At 43.0% G+C, this 23825-nt stretch overlaps 2 protein-coding genes across 4 annotated transcripts in view; both read right to left on the reverse strand.

The window, feature by feature from the left end:
• Positions 1 to 16: 16 nt before the first annotated feature.
• Positions 17 to 5003, reverse strand: c8b (complement component 8, beta polypeptide). Its single transcript, XM_026375312.1, has 12 exons — positions 4878 to 5003; positions 4459 to 4603; positions 2938 to 3085; positions 2577 to 2718; positions 2369 to 2501; positions 1962 to 2159; positions 1603 to 1843; positions 1294 to 1422; positions 1045 to 1208; positions 660 to 813; positions 390 to 461; positions 17 to 306 (listed from the first exon to the last, which is right to left on the reverse strand). Exons 1-12 carry the CDS (start codon positions 4937 to 4939, stop codon positions 155 to 157), a joined length of 1740 nt encoding a protein of 579 aa, XP_026231097.1. The 5' UTR covers positions 4940 to 5003; the 3' UTR covers positions 17 to 154.
• Positions 5004 to 5932: 929 nt separating this feature from the next.
• The window catches only part of dab1b (DAB adaptor protein 1b), a 36297-nt gene continuing 18404 nt past the window's right edge, over positions 5933 to 23825 (reverse strand). For 2 of the 3 annotated variants that reach the window (XM_026373814.1, XM_026373813.1), the window contains 13 exons: positions 20745 to 20884; positions 17970 to 18068; positions 16474 to 16605; positions 15979 to 16098; positions 15460 to 15498; positions 14058 to 14123; positions 12819 to 12878; positions 10773 to 10820; positions 10431 to 10542; positions 9267 to 9914; positions 8613 to 8740; positions 8069 to 8172; positions 5933 to 7565 (listed from right to left, as the gene is read on the reverse strand). In XM_026373814.1, coding sequence (XP_026229599.1) covers positions 8083 to 8172; positions 8613 to 8740; positions 9267 to 9914; positions 10431 to 10542; positions 10773 to 10820; positions 12819 to 12878; positions 14058 to 14123; positions 15460 to 15498; positions 15979 to 16098; positions 16474 to 16605; positions 17970 to 18068; positions 20745 to 20884 — 1682 coding nt within the window. In that variant the 3' untranslated portion in view covers positions 5933 to 7565; positions 8069 to 8082. The remainder of the gene's footprint in view (positions 7566 to 8068; positions 8173 to 8612; positions 8741 to 9266; positions 9915 to 10430; positions 10543 to 10772; positions 10821 to 12818; positions 12879 to 14057; positions 14124 to 15459; positions 15499 to 15978; positions 16099 to 16473; positions 16606 to 17969; positions 18069 to 20744; positions 20885 to 23825) is intronic. The other variant, XM_026373815.1, reaches the window with a different exon arrangement.

Genomic DNA, 23825 nt, shown 5'->3' on the forward strand with positions numbered 1-23825 from the left:
CATCATTTAAAGAGAATTCACTGAGCACATCCCATTTAGGCGAGTCATTTTTTTTATTGAAATATGAATCATTGTGTCACACTCTGCCGTTTAAAGACAAACAACGCTGAGAAGTTTTTAAAAAATCTTTAAGTCAGGGCTACTGAGGAGGGATTTAGCATTCAGTGGACTCTTGCTGCAGTCCTCTGCAGTCCATGCCCCCTTTGCTGGGTGCCGGGTTGTTACATTGTCGACTCCTCGTCTTTGTTCCTCCGCTGCAGGAGGACCATGCACCCCAGCAATTCCAGCTGCCATCAATGGCAATTTCTGTCAGAAACGGTCACATCATATTATGTCAGACAAGAAATGTTACGTTGAATGAATTTGTATTTTGCATCTGGAAAACCAACCTTTTTGCCTCTGAGTGATCTCACAGCCACGCCCAGTGTACCCAAGGGGACACACACAGTCACACCTGGTGCCTGCGGAAGGCACCATCATCATTTCCACAACAACATCAGATATTACGATCAGACTAGTCTTGTCATTGCTCAACAAGCATGTCAGAAATACCAAAGAACTGTGACAAAATCTCTTGCTGTTGCTGTCTAACCTTAGTCAGCTGTGCGTGATGAAGGCTGATAAGTATAAAAACACAATAGATAATGTCATTTTCTTACCTCTCAAAACAGCCACTCCATTGTTGTGGCAGGGGGCACAACGACAAGAACTAGCCTCAGCCAGGTACTCGGCCAGGGCCCTCTTCAGGTTTCTCTTCAGGGTAGCATCATTGGAGAAATCTCTGGAGGTCACTAGCTCATACAGTGGACGCGTCTAATAGGAAATAAAGGTATAACTGTCTTGATATTGATCCGCCTAACTGTGTCATGTCTCTCTCTGCCTCTACAAGAATTGATGTGGTTTCATCCCTTGAAAACAAATTAAGTATCAGCACCAAATGGGATGCAAATGTCAAAGAAAAACAAACAAACAAATAATCACTGTAAGTATGTCACATTCAGAAGAGAGAGGGAATAATCCAAAAGTTAATGAGCGACAACTCACTGTTTTCCGAATGAAGTCGGGGTTGAAACGCACACCGTCACCCCAAAGCCTCATCAGCTGTGGGGTGGGAAGCTTTTTAGACACCAAAGCAGTGATGGATTCACTGCTGCCCCCATGGACAACAGCAACAAAGTCCTCCACCATACTACCTTTGTTAGTTTCATCTGGAGAGACAGAACATGTTTGTTTTAGCGTCAGTTCACATGTGCAATATCAAACGGGGGCCATTTGATAACCATGGAACCTCACCTCCCATCTCATTCAGCAGACCATTGCAGGATCCACCTTCACCGCCCGCTGACACATAGACGCCTTTTATGTTGACCCCAACCTTGAGGCCTGCTTGCACGCAGGACTTGTACTGCTCCAAAGAATAATCTAAAAAACAAAACTAGGTCAGGGATCAGTTGGTACACCTTCAAAATTAGGTTAGTGTTCACAAAATTAGATCACACCAGCAATTAAAATAATTTTACAATTTGAACAAGATATACATAAAGTCACTGATCATAATATTTATGCAAATGCATTCTTATCATGGGAATGAGTCATTATGACCTGTCTTCTCGAGCTTCTCCTTATTTAGAATAATGGTGTGTTCGTAGTCTCCGCCGAGGGCAGCTTCTGTGATGTAGTGGGTCCCGTAGTCTCTGTATATCTGTCTGTATTCCCCATAAACATAGGACTGTGGCAAGGAGCGCAGGCGCTGCAGGAACTCAGGGTGAAGCATCAAATCATCTGACTTCAGCATGTATTGGGCTAGCTCCAGTTCTGCCTTGGCCCTTACAAAGCTGTTGGTCTGGGGACACGATGCGTGGGAATTCAGTGGGAAGTTTGATTTCACTTTACAGAACAGTGTATACACAGGTGGGCTGCGAGGAGGTCAGAAGAAAAGAAAAAAGCAAACACTACTTTACCTTGCCGGAGACACTGCGAATCTTCTGAACAGATTTTTTGTATTTGTCATTACTGAAGTTGAAGCCAAATTCAAATACGCCTGGAAAACCAAAGCCGATTGAAAATGTGGTTTTGGACGTCCGCTCTTTCATAGTGTAGTCCATGTATTCGGAATATGTCTCAAAAGACTGCAGGGTAAAATCATATGTGCCTCTTGTCTGTAGATAGGTAGAGAGAACCATTTTAAATAAGCAAGCACTATTAGAAAGAAATAGAAACAATGATTATTCCAAGTTAATCCTAGCCGGTCAACGCAAAGAGCAAGTGGTACCACTTTCTAACAAGCTCCCCCAGTACAGATACAACCACAAGCCCCATTTTATCTCTAACTCAATACTCATTAGACAGAAGTGAGTTTGTGGGCCACCTGTAGAGTGTACTGTTGCAAGTTGTAAGGCTTCCTGAATCTGGCGTCCTGGATGTACTGTGGCAAACAGCTGCCAGCATAGTATCTGTTATCAAGCACCACACCTTCCAGGTTACTGTTCAAGACGTTGATTCTGAAAGAAGAGTAACAGTGAGTTACTGCTCATTGGCTCTAAAAGCCTCGGTAGACTAAAGGCGACGTGGCTCACCCTTTGGCGAGGTTTTCGATTCCCCAGTACTCTTCAGCCTCCTGCCTGCAGGGCTTGGGAACCTTCTTACAGCCGACTTCATCTGACATGTCCCCGCAGTCGTCCTCCCCGTTACACTGCAGAGTTCTGTGCACACAGCGTCCTGAGTGAGAGGAGAGAAATAGAATCCATTTAGCATTAGTTCATTTTTAGGGTTAATATGACTGTTACAGCACGTCTGTGACTCCAGGAAGTCTGTGCATATCTTTGAGACTTTAATACATAACCATTAACCTATTGTTACTGCTGTGTATTTCTACAAAGACATCACAAAATGTAACATCGTTATATGGTTTTCCAATAGTCTTAGTACAGCAGAGACCTGTTTGGGTGCAGAGAAATCCCTCACACAAAGGAACATTTTCACAGGTGTAGCGGGCTGGAACAGCGCACTCCTCCTCCTCCCTGCCAAAAAAATTGCACGGCTCCCCTCCGAACTGAGACGGCTGATCAAGCTTAGCATAGCGATACTGAATGGTTGAGGGAGACAAACAAGCAAAAGGTCAGAGACATATACAGGAAGATTCACCACTAAATAAAGGTAGGGGAAGGCCCTGGAAACAGCTCCAAAATCTCTCTGTTAGCTCTGTAACAGCCAAAATCACATTAGTGGGCTGTTTTCACTTAGTCATGTCAGGGCTATTAAACCCCCCCCCCTGTAAAGTGGATCAGATAGATCACCGAAGTACATCAACAGAGATGTTTGCCAGCAGTGGAGCTCTGTACCTCAGAGAAAAACCACCCACAAGGATCAAAATGTACTGCAAGAGTGATGCATTTACTCAAAGCTAATCTCACTGCATCCAAATCCAATCTCGTGGTAATCTGTGCATGAAAATTAGTTAGATTCATTTAATTTATTTAGTACATTTTGGTCCACAAACGACTGACAGATTGCAAAACACATTTAACCCCCATCAAATGACGTTCTACTGCTTCTATCGGCTAAGTACCTGTAAACCAGCTGCTGGCTCCACTTTCACATTGCAGTTATACGAATGTCTCTATTTTCTAATCTAACTTTCTACAAGAAAGCAAATAAGCATATTTCCCTAATTGCTTTCTGAAATATGTCCTTAAAGGTCAGAAGATTTGTTGTGGAAGTAATGATTAGAGGAAGTAGACTGAGGGGAACATTAAGAAGCTCCTGACCTCAGATGATGATGATTCACTGGTAAATTTTGCTGTTATAAGCCTGAGTCAGAGGCTTTCTCCACATTAAAGAGGAAGTTTTTTCCTTTTTAAAAATAAAGTTGAGGCAACACTGAAGCTTGTAAAATAGCTGATTCATTGGTCGTGCTTTTATCCCTGCCTCAGAGGTCACAGCTGTGTTGCTGAATGACTGCTTGTGACCAGTGATATCCATGCAGGTGCACCGCGCAGCATGGTATTGTTGATTTAGTTTTAATGTCCACCTACACTATATGTTCCTTAAGCAGTAATGAGGTTTCCTTTAGGAAACGCAGTCACCAGTCCCGAGAGCTCCCTTAGAAAGCATAAACCTTTCTGACAAACAGTTTAAACGCCTGCCATAAACTGTCAGCTCCACGGGCCACAGAGGTAGACAGGGTTGGCACAAGTCTCCCAAAGGTCTGATTGGCCAACCCTATATGTGACTTTAACACAACGTGAAATGTTTAACACAAGGAACCCTCACTAAATGTTAGTCTGAAATGTTATAAATATGAATAATTTAATAAAAAGCAGGGCTTTCAATTTTAATGTAACATTTTCAACAGTCTCTAGACAACTCCTGCTTGTCATAAGTGTCTCTGGCTGCACTTTCAACTTCAAACACGCGCACCAGTGCAAACTCTCATCTGTCTGTCATCGTCATACTTACTCTTTTTTTCTGACAGGTGTCGCAGCGGGACCACGCGCTCCACTCTGATAAAACACAGTCCACCGGCTGAACTACCCGATCACCCACTGATCGAGCTTCACGCACACTGGGCCCCTCATTGCTCGCTGTAGTGATGGCAACGTTACTGTGACATGTAGATGAATATCACATAAAAAAACCAAAAACTAACAGACATTTGGACACAAAAGGTTTTGGGGTTTCTTAAAAGCAAATGGCTACAGACAGAACAACTGGCAGATCTTAATTAGTGAAAGGATAAAGCTGATTTGGTTCAGAGTGTGACATCAGTCACTGCTGTCACTGTCGGGTTGCCTTTGGCAGCCAAACAGTTACATCAGTTAATCTCAGTGGAAATGAAACTCAGTCTTAAAATCCATCGAACTAAGCAAACGTCTTACCTTATAAGCACCAAACTCAGAGCAACATGCAGTAGACTCGTATGCATCACTGCAGAAAACATGGTTGTGTGTCAGTGACAGACTATGATCGAGGAGACAACACCGCTCTGCGCTCTGTGTAAACACACACTGATCAATACTGACCTCGATATGAACTCAGTGAATATACAGTCACACAGGTAGGGACACATCACATAAAGCAAGACTGAGAATAGATGATTAAAAACTCACTAACTGTGATGCTCTTATTAATGCACGGCTCTGACTTCCTTTTCCGTTCACCTTCAACCACATATTGATCATTAATGTATAATCATCATTATGTGATGAGCCTGGAATAGCAACAAAACATCCTTTAGAGCATGTATAAGATCAGTGACGGAAAAACAAGTCTTTGTAATGAAGTGAATTCCTGTTACAAAACTGGTGAAGTACAAATATTGAAGTCATGTTTGTCTCCTTTGTGACCTTTAAAGTTTGTTCACTTTTGATTTTACAGCATGACACAATCACTTGAATCAGCAGTACTGTGTTTAGTCAGCAAAGAACAACACAACACTTACTGACCTGATCAAAATACCACGACTACTGACCTATAAATATTAACTAATGAACACTTCTTTGCACTGTGGTGTCTCTGTTTTATGCTGCTCTATATCACTCCACCATGGCAAACGTCATAAATTTCACTCCGCAATTTGATTTATTCAAATATGAAAGTGTGTATGTGTGTGTGTTTTCTAATTTTTCTCATAACACTTCTGCTTTTTATTTACACAAGGTTATGAATGCAGGACCTTTACCTACAAAGGACTTTATATTCATTTTTGTACTGGTACTTTCACTTCAGCAAACCACTGACATAAACCATAACTAGGGTCAAGATTTATATAAAAGATATCTGAAGTTGTTGAAGTTGAATTTGTGTGAGCATAGCTACCTCTGTTGGCTGTTATTGTAGTCTTTACAATGGATCATTAGGTTATAAGGAAGGAAAACACACGAGTGGGAGTCACATGATTTTTTATTTGTGGTTGAAGAGTGGCATGGGTACAGTGTATGGGGGAAGTCAAAGATGTACAAAAGTCATTTGTTTTCTTTTTTTAATGACAAATCATTGTTCCATAAATAAAATTTACAAAATATCTTGGACTATTTCTCGTTTTCATTACACAAGCAGGGGTACAGTTTGTTATTGTAAGTCTAGCAGTTAATAGTGACATGTCTATTCTTTGTCGTCTATAAAGTTGCCTTTCTTTTTGACCATTTAATTGAGTGAAGCAGACCCACAATATTCCCAAGTGCTTTGTTACAACGGTGACCTGTTTACTGTTTACAATGAGCTGACAAAAAGTGCAGTGACTGGACAACAAAAAAGAAAAAAAAGCTGGTAAGGCGTAGAAATGCACTCAGCTGGCTCTGCCCCCGTGGCTTTTTAAGTCCAAGCGCATCTGAATATTCTGCTCATTTATTCAAGGAACCAACCAGATATGAAATATTCTGAGAGGCAAAGTTGAAAACGCAGGATATTCGAAAAACAAATCCGCCTCCTATTGCTACACACACACACACAAAAGAAAAGTTTGTGACCTTTTGGACGTAGTAGAATTTTTTGTGTCTGACCTCTTCCATTTCATCCTTTCATCTCTCAAGTTCGTAATGAGTCCAAAAAACATGAGTGAGACGGGTACAGCAGGCTTTATTTTGAATGACCATGTAACACAGATTCACAGTTCATGTCTCACCAACCGAACAGAAACAGAGACGTTTCAAGAAGTTAAAAAATATCCGCCTGCAAAAAGCAAAACAAACATCCAGACGTCAAAAAAACGGAGGTGCTGGTAGGGCATTGCTTGAGAGAAACACAGGTAGTTGGCATTCAAGAGGCAGAGAGCTATCTTATGGCACAGAGGCTCAGGTACGGGGGACCCGGGAGATTCTTATTTACAAAATAGATGTTTGGCAAATTTTGATTTCGACATTGATGCCTCAAAGTCATTTCGATATCTCTAAATGACTCTGTGTCATCAACTAAGAATTCACAGCTTATAAAATAAGAACCATATTTTTTTTTTCACTTGTTTCAGATCTAGAAGGAAGCTGCAGACAGTTTTTTTGCAGTTTTGCTCACAGCTGAGCACGCTGAATCCACATTAAGTCTGTTCATGCAAATGGACGAGTCGGTGGAGCAACACTATGAGGACATTTGGCAAATCCATCTGCTGTGCACAGTCTTTGCTGGTGGCAGTTGACAGACTGAAGGTCAAACCACATAGAGTAGGACGCTGCTCTCCTTCAGAGTTTCTGAAAATTCATTTGCATCATCAACATCACCATGGCCTTTTAATGTATTCTCACAGATAGAAATCCATCACAGGAGGGTGCAGTCATCTCCTGTTGCAGGTTTCGGTCAAAGGTCACTTCCTGGTCGAAAGGTTATTTGATTGGATGATAAAGCCGAAGCCTGGTTGTCATGCTGAGAAGCACAGTGCAGTTTGTAGCCTATGGAGGAAAAGCAGATCCTAGGATAGCCAGCTTATTTCAGAACCGCCAAAATATCGTTTAAAGGTTAAAAAAGCAGAACAAGTCTGTGTAATCCAGCTGTGAGAGATGCTGCTGATCACAGTCCCTCATCTCTCTCCTCTCTTTCTCATGAGCTTCTGTCTTGGCCTTGAGAGCTTCCATCCCCTTAAAAACACAACAGCAACAATTGTACAGTTATTGAATGTTATTTACTTGCTGTGTATGTACTGTGCGTGTGGAGTCTTGTGTATAGCAATGTGCATATGTGTCTTTATGTTGGCCTGTACTATGAGCCACAAACAGCCTGAATTAAATTCATTGTGTGTGTCAACAGACCCAAATCTGATTCTGAATGCAGTTATAAACCTGGCCACCAGGTGGCAACATAGTGCCATCATTTGTTGAGGCAAAGACACATCATGACTAAAACACTAAAACTAAACCCAGGATTTCTTCTAACTGGCAGCAGACATGTGCAATGAAATGAGACAAATGAAAATATAAAGCAAATAAAGAAACACAGAGAAGAATGGTGAATAAATGGGTGAAGAGACAGGGCACACTTGGACATTGGAGAGGAGAAGACCAGGACAACACAGGCCATGGAGTGAAGATATCTGATAGATAACATGGGCAATTCAGAAACAAAGGGACCTTTAAATACCCACTCAGTGTCTATTCTCTAGCTGTCTTCTTGTGCACTGGTCTGATCCTGCGGAGGATCTGGAGCTCCACTGGGTGCCGGAGAGGCCGACCTTGCAACAGCAGAGCCCTAAGAGAAAGAGAGAGTGAGATGAAGCTGTAGAAAATCTATATTAAAGCTCAAATATTATAATCATCCCAGTGTGAACCCTTCTTTCCACCAACATTTTCCAGAAAAACACCATCTAAAGAGTCAGGAAAATGACAACTATAATTACTCTGAAACTTAATTTAGCCTTACATCTAATCAAGACACCTGAATCATGTTTGACCTTTCATGCTTAATTAACTTGGCATTTTTTTCCGAAAAAACAAAAACAAACAGAAAACAAAATACAAAATTGATCGTATTTGGTCGTAATAATCACATAACATGTGACTCATTTGATTTCATGTTGGGAACAGATCATCAGTGTGGTGGTAATTGATTATAGCGTCACGTCAGTCAGTTGTTAAATGAAATCCATGAGTCTTATAGATCGGGATGTGACCCAGGGGGCTGGCGCTCACCGATTGTTCCTCCCTTGCGTTGCTGGAACTGCCCTCAGGGTCAACTGGGGAGTGATCTGTTGGGGGGTCACTGGCCTGGGAAGGGGGGCAGTCTGAGGAGGAGCTCTGCTGAGGGGCTGGAGTTGATGCTGCCAAGATAGAAGGGAGACGCACAGAAAGAAGGAAAGAATAATATTTTACTACACGTCCACTTTGATTTGTAGCATTTTTCCAGAATGTGGACGGTGAACTCTTCAATGCTAATCTGTCCTGTGAATGTATCTTAGCATCATGCTTGCAACAGGCGTAACCTATTCTGAGAAGAAGTGGATTTAAATTTAGATCATGACCTTTACTGCAAGTCGTCCCCTCTCTTTGGTTTGTCTTGTACCTGACATTACCTGTTCACCTGTATTCTGTGTACCATCAAATGAAACGTAACTCTCTTTGTCTCGCTAAAGGTCGATACAGTTTTTAGTTGCACAGTTTTAATTTTGTATTTTTATGTTATATATACATTTATATGTGTTTTAATTTAGGTTTATGGCATGCTAATATTTCTTAATCGGTGCTACAGATGAGGCTGAAGAATTTGTCTGTGTAATTATTCATGGGATTATCAAGCCTAATAATTGGTTCAAGTGAGATTTTTAAAAATACAAAGAGAAAACTTACGGGATTCGGTGGATGGCGATGTTGAGGTACCTGGGCTCAGTGTCATCCTAGAGAGATCAAGGTCACTACAACTCCCCTCGTCTTCCTGGTTTGCAGCAGCTGAAGGTGGCAACAGCTGACTGCAGGCCAGTGTGTCTGGTACAGTCATGAGGCCTGGGGTCCCACACCTGCTCACCGCTGCTGACGCAACACCAGGTCCCACACCTGCTGCTACTGCCCCTGATGTAGACGGGCCCTCACCTGCGTCTGAGTCCACGCTGAGGCCCTCCTTCCCAAGGCTTAGCTGCCTCTGGAGCAGAGCGGGGTCGGCCGTGTGCTGGGGGCTGGTGATGGCTGAGGAAGGGGCTGATAGGTCACAGGCCTGGGGGCACATGGTGGTAATAGGTACCAGGCCTTGAAGCATGGCAGCTGGGATGGCGTGGCCCCCCACGCCCACTGTCTGGGCCGGCATGTACGCCGCCATGGCCGCCCACTGCTGCTGAGTGGCAGGGAAGATGTTTGCTTGGCTCCAAATGAGCGGTTGACCACCAGGAAGGACCTGAGCCACCTGGAGGGGACCCTGCACGGGGAAGGCCAGAGTCTGAGCCTGAGTGGGAAAAGACTGCTGCGCCCACTGGGCCGCCTGCACAGGCCCCATAGTCATATAACCTGGAGTGAAAAGAAGAAGAGGGAAGAAAATGATTAAAGCTGGAGAAGGAAATATAAATTATTTTTATGAACATAAAATACATTTTGTGTCCTGTAATTACAATTCAGCACATTCATTCTCAAAATTACAGCATGTTCCTCTATAATGCCTATACCTAATCACACTGACTTTTCATATTCAAATATTGTAAATGGGAATTAAGAGACAGTGGGTGTTTATCAGAAAACACAATGTCAGTGGTTTCATTAAAATATGCAAAACCACCACAATGGTTTTTTAAGAAACATCACTTTATAGCATCTCTGGGGCTTAGAGCATAATCACAACGCTGTTTGATGCGTGGCCTTTATAAAATCCACATCCTGATAAATCTTGGCAAGGTTTTTCAGTAACATCAAAGAAAAAAAAAAAAACATCCCCACCAGCTTATTTCTTGTCTCTTTTATGTTTTGTCTAGTGGTAAAAAAAAAAAAGAAAAAGAAAAGAAGAAGATGTGTTTCAGTCTCGGTAGCTACCTGATGGCACAGAGGTGGGGCTGAAGGGGGCGTACATTTCAGCAGTAGCGTGTTGCTGCTGCTGGCGGCTGCTTCTGCTCGGGTCCAGCGTGTTGGCAGGTGATGGGGGCATCTGGGAGGCAGAGCACACACACACACACACACGCGTACAGATGTCACCACTATCAAAGTCACCTAAAAGTCACTGTGCTGCACATTTCTCTTTCATCTGCTGTCCCGTCCGATATTCAGGTAATTTAGTCCCAACATCACATTTTAAAAAATTAGATTTTATACATATCGCCAACTTCTATCATTTCACTAAACTTAAAAGCGAGGTGCTGGTGTTGTGACAATACTCACCGAGGGAGGAGTAGACATGTCGCCGAAAAGATCAAAGTGGTTGATATTCTGCGAGACGAACCGAGGGATGAGAGAGAGAGAGAGAGAGAGAGAGAGAGAGACAAAGGCCAGTTATACATCACAACAATGAGATTTGCACAGTCATGAAACCCTGAATTCATTTCCAAATAGGGTTTGGTGCTTGCATGGGTGGGTAGGTGTGGGGAGTGAAATCTTTTCACAAAAGCAGTTTGTGCTGTGGATGGCGAGAAACAACTATCCCCTCGTTTTATTATCAGAAAATGGATCTAAAATGAATCTTTCATGGCTTGCTATAATTGAGTGGGTAAAAAGGCTATTCAGTTTCTATAAAACAGGCTCTGATTAGATATTCTTACATCTGCCGGTGAAGAGGGGGCCCCTGTGAGAGCCCGGGACGCTTTATCATGCTGATTCCTCGCTGTGAGCCGATACATACACAGAGGACGGTGTTTATTTCATCAGAATGAATGAAAGAAGACGCTCCTGAAACCACCCAACCAAGACAATGAGGCCACCTCACCCTATAGGCAGATGTGACCCCCTGCTCCAGTCGCCTCTGTCCTCCGCTCACACTACTTGAAGGACAGGGGACTGCGGCTGTGTGTGAGACACTATGGGATGGCTAAGTTGCGTGAAATGTAACTGGGGCCATGCGCAAGCAAGACAACGAGACACTGTAAAAGCACAGAAACACACAGGACACAGAGGATTTGCATGCAATAAATAAAGACACACAAAAGACGACACATTCAAACAAAAGACAGAAAAAAAGGAGGAATCGCAGCAATCAGTGTTGCTGATAACCGTCGTGTTTATGTCCTCCTTGAACAAGTTTGCACGGCACTTAGGAACCATTGAGGGGCACAGAATGAGTCAGAATTTGGAGGAAACAAAAAAAAAAAAGTAAACACTGTACACAGAGGTCTCTCCCTGCAGGCACTGACACACATCAGGGGAGCTCGAGGCTCTCGAAAAGCTCCAACTGAATGAACAGACAAGCAGTAACACTTAGAGATATGGAAGCGCTGCTACTTATACTGGCATGGGCTGTTCGGGTGAGATAGCGAGGGGGGGGCCGGGGACAGTTCCTCTGTTTGATATGCTGAGCAACAAGCACACAAGCGAAGAGCGGAGAAGCCCTTTGCCAGGGCTGTTTTCAAAATGTGTGTGGAAATTCTCTCTGGGTGAATGTTCGGTGAAATAGGGCTTGAATATATATCTATATATTTCTTTTTTTTTTTTTTTTAATAAGCGATTTGAGAGATGTAAAGTAATAGCGCGGTCACTGCATGGCGTTGAAGAACTCATAAAACCTACCAGGATGGGATGAAATATAACTGCATGTGTGATGAGAAGGGGGTAAATCGAAAAATGCTTTCTGCGCTGTTTTCTGATCAAACTCATTCACTGAGGAGACATATGTCGCTATTCATTAAGGTCCAGCTTTTATGAGTGTTTGGTGGCCTTGATTGGATGTAGTCATGACTACACTGCATGCAGCTCAAACCGACACCCACCCCACCTACAAACCTCTCATCCTCATCCTCTAAGGAAGATGGAACAGCCACCCTTTCATTTATTTAGTCATACCAGTCAAATAGGAGAATCGAGCCGTCTATCCATCTGGTCGAGACACACTTCAGATTCAGATTCAGCACTGCATTTGTCTAATGTTCTTCGAAATCACCGACACGTCTCACTTCGGCTGACCAATCAATTAGACTTATCTTTGCAGCCAGGCTCGGCATGACCAGCGTAGCTCTGTTTCATCGTCTGCACCATCACAGAAAGCCGACACAGACACAGACCTCTGTCTCACTGATTCTTGACTTGGAATGTGTTTTCGAGCCCGTGGGCTGTAGGACGTATACTAAATCCATTAAACACAGTAGAGTAAGATAATACAAATTGACACTGTTAAAAGGGGCTTACAGCGCTTCCTTAAAGAGGATGTTAAAGAGAGGTTTGCAAGTAGAAGAGTAAAGAAACAAATGATAAAATAAAATAAAATAAAAAAACACCTACAGTCATGAAATGGCGTTTTGGGACATCATAGATCCCTTCCTTCTGCTGACTGGTTGGGACCTGCATTGGATTGGAGGTCGATTCAAACAGACGTATCAGAGCAACATCTTTTTTCTTTAGTTTTTTTTTTTTTTTTTTTTGTTACAAGCTGTGTGTTTAAAAAAAAAAAAAAGAGCTTACAAGAACTGAAACACGTCTACTGAAAGAGAAAAAGTGTGCTACATCAATTTCGGTTTCTTTGGTGTAATTTGAATCTTTTTTTTTAGCGATGAAATGATGTAAATTCTACGAAGATAGGGTGCATCTATTAATAAAATATGTCTTAACTGGTTCGTCTGACAATATAAAAACATTTTAAAAAATGCCTCAGCGCTGCTCTTTGCATCACGTCCACTTTGTCCTCATTTATCCGAGCTACAGTCTGTGCTGCTCTTAACCTCGCTGCCCGTCTCTCCTGTTGCTCCCTTCACTGGTTAACTTTCAGTTACGTTTTCCCCAAGTCTATTGATCTTGTTTCATTCTGAGATCAAATGGCATGGCAAGTGATTAATCTCTCTCTCTGCATCTTTCATCTTCAGAGGAAACGCAAGACACAGAGAGGCAAAAAAGAGCAAGAGGAGGAGTGGGGGGGGGGCGGAGGGGTAGGGTGGGTGGGGGGGCTAGGATTAAACCATACGACAGGTCTCTGGAGCCCTAGCTGGCCCTTCAACTGGTCTGATATCAAAAGGTCAAAGTGCTGGATATATAAAAGTATATAACTGACACAGCTATGGTCGGGATATTTCACCAATTGTATTTACATTGAGTAATTACCCTGCTGCTGAGTAGATCTCATTGTTAATGGTGGAGTCTGTCATGCCTGCGCTGGATCCAGAGGACAACACGGATCTATATTCCACTGATGTTCATAATTTTATTTCAGTGATATCAGCCTCACTTTACCGTCCCAATCTCCTAGCTCCATACCAGAGCTGTATTAATATGCTACTGCTGCTCCTGAACATCAAAACTATTCCAGTGGCAAAAAAAAATTGAAGATTTTTTATTATCAAGAAGCCACAGAAGACACCCACATTAAAACAGACACCTTAGTTTGATCTTCTTTCTGAATCTCCAAAACCAATCTGCACTTCTTTAAAAACCGTGCTACAAAGTTGTTAGTAATGTTACTATTATCATCTATCACAGGGTGTGAAGAGGGAGGAAAAAAAAAAAACGGGGCAATGCTTGTCTTTGTACCTGATAAACGCTCTCCTCTGACTGTGGGCCACGCAGGGGTTCGTGTCCAGCCTCAAACACTATGTACTACAGAACAGAAGTAGTGGGCAAGGCATAGCAGAGAATGATGAGATGAGAAGACAGACAGAGAGAGAAGTAGGGATATAAATCGGAGAGATACAACGAGAGGATATACATGATGAGAATACATGAACGCACAGGGGAGTGAGGGTGACGTCAAGAGGGGAATGAAAGGAGATCAGGAATAAAAGTATGGGGCATGGGAAAGAGGAATGGGGGGAAATGAAGAGAGAGAGAGAGAGAGAGAGAGAAAAAAATCGAGTGAGGTGGGAAGAGGAAAGAGCACAAGTATAACAGGTCAGGCAGCAGTTCAAGTCAATGTGGAGGTCTCCCTTCAACATCGGCAACCTGAGGTGACCCAGAGGTCAGAATATTCACTTGAGATCCGTGAGTGTAGCCTCACATATGAATCTTCTCTGATGTCGACAAAAATAAATACTTTAATGGATCAAGGTTAAAGGGATAGTTCAACATTTTGGGAAATGTGTTTATTCTCTTTCTGGCTGACAGTAGGATGAGAAGATTCATATTTCTCTTACTCATGTAAGGTGAATCCAGTATTTAGCCAGTGGTTAGTTAACTTAGCTTTGCACAAACAGGGAGAAACAGAGAACTAGTTCCTCACATTTGCAGTCTTTTTTGCTAAGCTAAGTTAACCATTTTCCATCTCCAGCAATCATTGAGAGCTGTATATACCCCATCATCTAATGCTCTCAAAGAAAGTGACTAAACGCTATCTCCCAAAATGTCAGACTACTCGTTTTAAGATTCTGGCCACAGTCTGGAGTTTTGTCAACCAACATCAACATAAATTGAAAGCTGCAAAATGGAATGGCTTTATGCAAAACACACTTCAAGAGCAAAGAACACAGGTGATCTGGGAGGTGGTTGGACATACCACTGAACATAGCATTCAGAGTAAGAGTTAGTGTTGTCTGTATTCAGTGTGAGCAAACACAGAGAAAAAAGAAATTATGTTCAGCCAAATAAATGCACAAGGCAAATAAAGAGAAGGGGGGAGGTAACAACCAGTCAAGGTGGGACATGTCTTTTGAAGAAATCAGAACATTGACACAGATCAACTTAAAAACAACATTGCACTGGCAAATGGAAGTTGAATGGTTGAACAAAACTGTCCACTAGGATGGTTTACTGTGTATTACTGGAAGGGTGGAATATCATGAATCATTAATGCAAGCAGATCAGTGACTCGAGAAGATACTTAAGTCAAGGATTAATTACTTTTATTCCGAGCTTTAAGAGTGAAAACAGCACCAGTGAAGCTACAAAAGCGTCAAAGTCAGCAGTGTTTCGGTCTGGCTGTGTGTGCCCACAGACCTACCTGGTAAACTGGATCGTCCACTTCGTCCTCCAGGATGGTCTGTTCAGTTTTGGGACACAAGGGAGATTACACATTTTGTATTTTATCAGTAATTTTTGAGCATTCACAGTCTCATTAGAAAATAAATGGAGGATGGTTTTGAAAGCAGCACACAAAAAATACATTCATCTTTGTCTGCAGCCAAGCATCATCACAAACTGACAGTGTGATATGCAATTACACAGACACACCAACGCACACAGTCTATTTCCTGTCACTCGAGTGAAAAAAAAAAGCACCTAGACCAGCACTTCTATCATATTTAGATATTCAACACAGAAATCAATGATGCATACAAGTACAGTCCAAGATGCACTTCAGAGGAGTCGAAAGTGTTAAGATTTCTGTTGTGTGAATGAATTTCTGGCTGAGTTATAATGTGTGATCTCGCCTCCGAATGGGAACTGAAACTGAGAAAAAAAAGCAAAAATAAATAAATAAAATGAAATGAAAAAGAAAAGGGGACTTGGAGTGTCCTACCTGGTACACCGCCTGCTCACACTGTTTGTCCTTCTGTGCCTTCTTCTCCAGCTCTTCCCGCTGTTTAATGTCATAGATGAGCGTGAAGAGGTCACGTAGGTCAATGATGAGAGGCTCCGCCTGGATGGAAAAAGCACAATGCCAACTTGTTAGGGCGAGTGACCTTTAAGCAGTTTATGAACATCACCAGAATATTGCTCACTGTGCTGTGGAAATATCTTTCCACTAATTTATAATAAGATTTTACTGAATCAGATTCATGTTAATGTATATAACTGATAAACTACCACCAGAGGTGTTGAGTAGTTCATAGTTACTATAGCTAATATATAGTTAAAAGCAAATTTACTGTTATTGTTGTCTTGGTTCTAGGTTTAGGGCATCTTGGTTGGCCCTCTATTTTAGGGCTTCCCATCTATTTTTCTAATGTTTTTGAGGACTTGACAAACTAAGTATTTGACACTTGATGATTCAAGGAATCAAAGAAGCACTCACCGACTGTGCCGTCTTGATGGCCACAAACTTGTGGTGGCCCTCCTTCCCGCAGACATAGCCAAAGGCCCGGTGGTCCCTGGTGTCCTTGGCGATGTAACTAATCTCATGGACTGAGTGGTGATGCATGAGCACCTACATGGCAGAGATGTGTTTGTACAGGAAACATTTTTCTTTTTAAAATGGAAAAAAAACAAACATTTTTTTTTGTTTTGTTTGTGCCTTATTCAGCTGTCACTCAGGGACTCCCACCTGCTGCTCCTCCATTAGTGGAGATAAGCCGCGGCGCTGGGGAGGAGCTTTTATTTGAATATTAGCTGATATTCAGCAGGGAGTGTTGCTAGTAACGCCTCAGATTAATGTAAAATACAAAAACTAATACGACTTGCCCGCACGATTCAGCAGAGAATAATGTCAGCTTAACGTAGTGAGTATTTCCATCTAAAAGCTTGCTGACGCCGCCTGCGCCGGAGTGATCCCTATTTGCACCATAATAACTCAGGAGGGATATTAAGTGTGGAGAGTTATTTACTGCCAGTAATCAGTAAATAAAATGAAGAACATTAGGGGGCATGATTTCCAAAACAACAAATGAGCTTGTCAAACGCTGGTGTGCTGGTTGGTAGTGGCGGGAGGCTTAATGTTCTTTTTCATTACAGGCGAAAAGACACTCCACTGTTACCATCAGTCATTTTGAGAAGAAATATTATCAAAGATGGGTGTTTCTTTGGAAAATTTGTGGTTTGTGGTGGGGCAGGGGTCAGCACCTATGGGACAAATGCTGTTGCATAATTATCAGTTTAGTCCTAACGACAGCTGAGGTGGAGCCGTGGTGTAATTAGCATTAGCGGCAATGATCATTAAGGGGTGGAACTGAGTGCTAATTATCAGTTAGCGCTGATGAGCAGAGTGGGCCTATCTAGCCAATATTACGCCCCAGGACGGGGGAGAGCTGAGCCCCTCGATCATCCTGTAATGGAACAGCAGGCCTCTGACTCCGCCAGGGGGAAGGAAGCCAGCATGGAGGTGGAAACAGCCCGTCTCATAACATCACCAGACTATTGCTCACTGTGCTGTCATTAGCGAGCATGCAGGCCCTGAATGATATGAAGTAGTTCCTGCAGCATATCCCTAACCATGCAAGGGTATATATTAAACCAGTTGACTCAGGGTCAACTCAGACCTGCAATTTAATGCCGTCAAGTTCTCTCTCCTAAACTCTCCTATAGACAGCATGTTATTGCTTGTTTTGCACTGATATTTAGAGTGGTACTGCAGCCCAACCTTGTGAATCACTTCTGTGCAGGTATTACAGTTGTATTAAATATGTCAACCGTGCCAGCCAGGCTTGCAAGATGGCGCCCTGGCAGCCGTTGTGAAGTGAACTGTGCAAGTGTTTGCCCTCTGGATGTCCTATACTGTAGGTTCAGAGAACAGCAGCTGGCAGAGGCCTCACAGAGCAGTTTTGCCACGGGCCCGCTCGCTGACATGCTACTCACCCCTGATCTTTCACAGTAAATCTTGATCCCGCCGAAAGAGACCGTCAAGAAGACTCTCTGCTTGTGCTCTCCTTTGGAACGTGCCGAGGAAGCCACTCCCTGCAGATTAAAGGAAATGACATGAGGAGATGAGAGGACGTGAACTCAGCATGAAGGACCGTGAGCTTACTTTTCCTCCGACTCAGGTGAGTGTGACAGTGGGAGGTGGGGGCGGGAGAGATTGAGGGGTGATTCAGGGAGAAGATTGGGAAAAGGGGGTGACAGGAGTTACATAAGGTGTTATAGGACATGATGTTCTTTCATGTGCGTTTTCTTGAAGCTTCACTCTCAGAGGAATTTGCACATCGCCTCGTGCAGCGAGTCTTATTATTTTCCAAGCACCTTTTTTCTCTCCATTTTCTTGAAGTAGGTCTACTGCACTTCAACGTGACATACGAAAGTGGTTGCTAACAACAATGAATTGAGATTTGCTGACAGGATGGGTAGCGCTGCTGTCTGACCAGCTCGCTACGGCAACTTTGCGTGATGCTGACTGAACAACCGGTTCATCCTTTGAAGTACATTTTTCCCATGCATCTCAGCAGCTCTTTTTTTCTTATGATTATGTTCTTGACTCTAATAAAGGAAACAATTAACATTTCCATTGTGTTCCTTTTGATGTAACCTTTGTGCTTGTTTTGCTTTTCACAAAACAAAGCCTGTGAGAGAAGAGAGAAGAAGGGAAAATAGGTGAAGAGATAAGAGGAGATCTGCCTGTTGTGCTGAAAATGTCTTACAAAACTGCAGGCCCAGCTACGCTGACAAGTGGTCGACCTCTTCTGCACGTCAGCTACCCTCCATCTGAGACCTTTTCTTTTTTAAGCCCAGCTAACATTTAGAACCATGGCTAAGTTGCTTCTGCAGGGAGATGTTAAAGAAAAAATATCCATCCATTTTGCAAACATAAACATACTCTATATTCATATGAGAAAAGGAGGGGGCAGATTTGGAGGGATAAGTGGAGCACAAAGAGGGAAATGGTTCAGAGAAAAGGATAAAGCGCAGAACAAGTAACAGGGATGAGAAACAGACGAAGTAAATGAGGAAGAGGCGGGCGGGCGGGAGAGTCAATGGATGCTGTCAATCAGCCATTGGCTTCTCCATTTGGTGGATTAGTCCTCAAGGCAGCTCAATAGAGACCCCATCCCCTCCTCTATCCACTGGCCAGATAATAGCAGGCCTGCATCGACTGCTCCATTGACTGGTGGCTGGTGGCTACTGGAGTCATGTGGTGGGCACTGATGAAATGTCAGATGGAGGCAGCGAAAAAGTTGTTTTATTGGACATATCACTTGAAATGGATATAGGAGATGAGAGGCTTTGCCTTCTGGCTATAGTGCTCTTCTCGTGGGGCTTCCCACACATTTAAGCTCCAGCGAAATCTATGATAAGCACTTAAAGAGCCAGGCGTATACGTCCTCTTTTGGAGAAGGATTTATCCTGTAGCTACCTACTGCAAAGATGCTTATGTGCTGCTTTTTTCTCCAACAAAGGGAGAAGTATACCCTGCCTTTAACTTTGTAGCCGGTAAACAGAGCTGACATTTAAGAAGGTACAGAATAAACTTTTGAGAAGAGGAAGCATGCAATTTCTCAGTAATATGTCACATAGAACTTCTAGTGACAGATAACTACCCTAACAGTTGTGCAATCATTGCTTTGCAACTATAACTAGCAGTATCAGGTTTTACATCTTGGTGTTGTGTGCATTGGGCTCTAAGAACAATATTCAGTATTTAAAACAGTCTGAATGGCATTTTTTCCTCTTTCACAACTAACTATAGAGCAAAAGTATATCTCTGACATAGCTGACAACTGGCAACAACCTAACTAATTATTACACCAGCCCAATGAAATTTCATACAACATTATTTAATGGCCTGAAAGCTCCATCCAACATATAATATTTAGTTTAGTGTTGCTAAAACCTTTTACTGCATCAACACAGAGCATTGTTAGCAGTTCTGGGAAGCAGTTCCAATGATGGTGGAGCTCACGAAACAGTGAATTGAATTTTAGTACGCATACTGTACTTCAAAACACGAAGAATCAAGAATCCTCAACCCTTTCATCCACCATCACTGCACTTTTTTCCCCAACTTACTGTGTGGCTGCATTGACCCAATTTATTTGCAGCGTTGTGTGAAGAATGCTGGCTCAAATATTATCTGGGACACATTATCACAGTTTGCATATGTGTGCTACAAGTTTAACGCCATGAACTTTGTTGTAAAAATAGAAGGCTGACTGACATGAGAAGACATACAAGTAGCAGACAAAATGGGGTGATATACTGCTTTAAGTGTCTCAGAATAGGAAGCCAGTTTGCCTCCAAGGTCAAATAAGCTGTATGAATAAATGTGGCAGGCTTTGAGCAATACTAAAAATACAGCAGCCTATTAGAGGGAAAATAAAGAATAAAGCTGCTACTATTCTGCACAAGGTATACTAAGATCAACCTTACAGTAGCTTAATACACGACAGGGAGCTACAGAGTAATGTGGTTGGACTATTATTTGTTCCATCTGGTCAGTTCTTTGCAAAGCTTCAGTGAGTCATATACAGGACAAGACAGCTCCCATGACTCATTGAACAGACAATACAGACATGCTCGAACATGCCTTTTCCAAATCTGAGATGAGTGAAGAGGCTCAATGATGTCCCCGCAGACACACACACACACACACACACACACACACACACACACACACACACACACACACACAAAGGTCTGCACCTTCAGCTTCATCATGGAGTCCTGGCACAGTTTGTCGCCACGTGCCGCTGTCACCTCATCAATCCCGATAAGCTTGGCCTTGTAGTGCACGCCATCGCCACGGAAACGCTTGATAAGCCCCGCCTCACTGCGGTCCTGACCTGTGGAGGGAGAGAAAGACAGACGAAGAAACAGAACAGAAGTAAGGAGGAGAAAATGAAAGAGAGCGATTATGATGCTTGAGGTACAGTGTGTGTGTGTGTGTGTGTCTGCGTGTGCCTGGTATAAATATTTATGGAATAGGAAATGCTGAAGGAATAGCAAATTAGCAGCAGCGAGCAAAGATTGAAAGAAAATTGAACTTGAAATTGAAAATGAGGTTGGACAAAGCCAGTGGACTAAATGAGAACACTGACAACACTCTACTGTCTCCCATCACAGGGCACTGTGGGGCATTCACACACAAAAGCAAGGGTGGAGGTTTGTCGGGTGGCTGAGCGCGGGGGTGCTTTCTCCTGCGCGTCACCCACTCCAACAGTTCCCATGGGTGCTATTGGGGGAGACAAACCAGCTTGAATGGGTGCTATTGAGATAAATCATTTCGGTCCAGTGCTCACCCACTATCCACCATGGCCCTCCAGGGTGATGGATGTTGGGTGGTGGCAGGAAGGTGGTGGGAGACAATGGAAGGCGTTTGCAAGTGTGTGTCTGGATGGCCTCGGGCTTCATATTGTCTTTCCCTCCCCTTCTCGCCCCCATCCGCTTTGCTCATTATTATGTCTGTCAGTCTGTCGGCAGTTGCCCTGACACCACCTTGACATCGACACCTTTGTCATTTTGTCTCCGCGCTGTCTGTCATCGTGCTGTTTTGATTATGTGGGTGCAAGCCTCAAGCACTGTCTTGTGCGTCTACAATGTATTAAACATCCAACCTGTGGGGGGTTTGTTAATCGCAACACCGGCTTCCAACACATTTACACGAAGAGATAGCAGGATTTCAAATCAAGGTCACCAGCACCTTGGAGAATTCACCAGTTTTCAGGCCCCTTGCTCACTTAATTCTAGGCCATGAGCCCGTACAGTACATCTGTCGATGGTGTATTTAAGTGGCTGGCTAAGAGGAAAATGTTTATTATCCCTAACAGAGACTGTCAAGCTGCACTCCAAGACATATTAAACCATAATGAGCTTATTCCATGAAAAAACACATGATCCACGCTACATCTTCCCAAACACAAATGGATTTTTTTCTTCCATCCCTGCAATTTCCAAGGAAAAATAGCAAAAAAAAAAAAAAACCCAGCAAATCCAGAAAAGGAGAAAATTAAGGGGCTTGAGCAAAAAAAAAAAAAAAAAAAACACCTTAGTTTAAATGCAAGCGCTTGTCTTGGCTACGCACACCCTCTCACTAATTCATGAGGGCACAATTCTCTAAATGGGGGAGGGGGTGACTTGAAGATGCTGAAGTCATTAAAGTCTCGAAGCAAGTGAAAGTCAAATCTGGGTCTAATTCATACTTGTTTTCTTTGCCAGAGGATAACAAGTCTTACATAGAGTCACCGTGCACCTCTGAACATTGCAGATGCAGTCTGGCAAATTGCAACTGCGTAGACAAATGAACATTCAGGCGCTGACAGACTGACTAAAAAGATAAACCGTAGAGGTTTCTTTCACATCGCTCCATGCATGATTGCAACATGCAGTGTTACTGCTTAAACTGTGCCCTAGTAATTATTGCTCTACCTGATTCAAACCATCTTTCATACAGTGATTGTAAACTTTTCATAGAGTATTATGCATTGCATGCTGATTTTACTGACTCATACACTCTGCAATATAATGTAAAATGCATGCTGCTCCAGTTGCATTTCAAACACGATTGGTCCAATTCAGTGCAGCTCTCTCAGATGAGCTTTAACCAGATGTTCTGTGCCATTTGTTTCTTTACATACAGTGTGCCATTTTCCCCTAATAACACTTCAGGAGAGATTTAGAGGTTTATGCACAGATCCCTTAAAAAAGTAGGCCTTGCATACCCAATGAGAGTCTCAACACAGTGGCATAACTCGTACATTACGTGCTCTGGGTTCAGATCAAGACGGGCAAGTATGCTGTGTTTGAAAACTAAAGAGCTGCGGGGCATGCTGTTTCATGTTGTTACACATTGTAAGAAAGGAGAAGAGAGAGGGAGAAGGTGTGTGTGTGTGTGAGTGTGAGAGTGGGTGACACATATTCCTCTGGCTTTCTGGATGTACAATTACCCAAGGTTGAATGGTCTTCACAGTATTTCTGGCCCATAAGCTTGATGCTCATAATCTGTTTGACAGAGGGTTGCCTAAAGTATTGTCTACTGTTAGTCTGCGTCTAACTGTGTCCTACACATGGCACAACATGCCTGCTTTTTGAGATCCCTGGTGGTTTGAGGTAGGTACGTCCCAGGTTAGAATCTGGACCTTAGTGGCATCTATTTGATTTCAGCATTTCCCCTTTTATAAATATGAATGCCATTGACTAGGAGCTGAGATTTGAAGACGTCAAGTCAAATGCTACAATCCCACGCCTGATACGCAGGCCCGGCACCAGAACCATGGAGAGAACAATTACTGATAGCCCTGCTCCATACTGTTTCAGGGTTTGTCTCTGATCACAGTGCTGCAGCCTCCTCCTTGCCACACTAGAATGGGGACAGTGAAGGGACAGATGGCAACAGATGGAGAGTCAGATGCGCCCCTCCAGATATAAGGACTTGGCAACGAGAAACTTTTTGTTGAGGATCCGGGCATCTAGGCAGCTTAACCTTTGAACCTCTCTGAGTGTGTATCTGTGTCTGCCTGTGTCTTTGCATTAATGCCCCTGTTTGCCAGTAGGCCACACACACCATCCCGTTAGCTTTAATGAGAGGGTATGACTATGCCTACTGTGACATGTGTTTGCCTGCATGCAATATACAATATTTACTATTATAATTTGTGCTTATGCACAGGACATCTGATGTCCCTTAAATAAAAAAAACACTAGGAAGGTCCTGACAGCACAGAGGACTGATTAATTTAAGCAGTAGTAAAGAAAATGGATGTAAGTGGAAGGAAAATCCAAGCGTGC

Source organism: Anabas testudineus, chromosome 17, assembly GCF_900324465.2.
Source record: "Anabas testudineus chromosome 17, fAnaTes1.2, whole genome shotgun sequence".
Classification (NCBI taxonomy): domain Eukaryota; kingdom Metazoa; phylum Chordata; class Actinopteri; order Anabantiformes; family Anabantidae; genus Anabas; species Anabas testudineus.

Bases quoted from the DNA above. Each gene is read 5' to 3' on its own strand.
- c8b (XM_026375312.1), bottom strand. From the start codon at position 4,939: ATGTTTTCTGCAGTGATGCATACGAGTCTACTGCATGTTGCTCTGAGT. The intron at 1,844-1,961 runs GTAAAGTAGTGT...TCGTGTCCCCAG, and splicing joins TTCGCAGTGTCTCCGGCAAG to ACCAACAGCTTTGTAAGGGC. The intron at 1,209-1,293 runs GTGAGGTTCCAT...CTGTCTCTCCAG, and splicing joins TCTGCTGAATGAGATGGGAG to ATGAAACTAACAAAGGTAGT.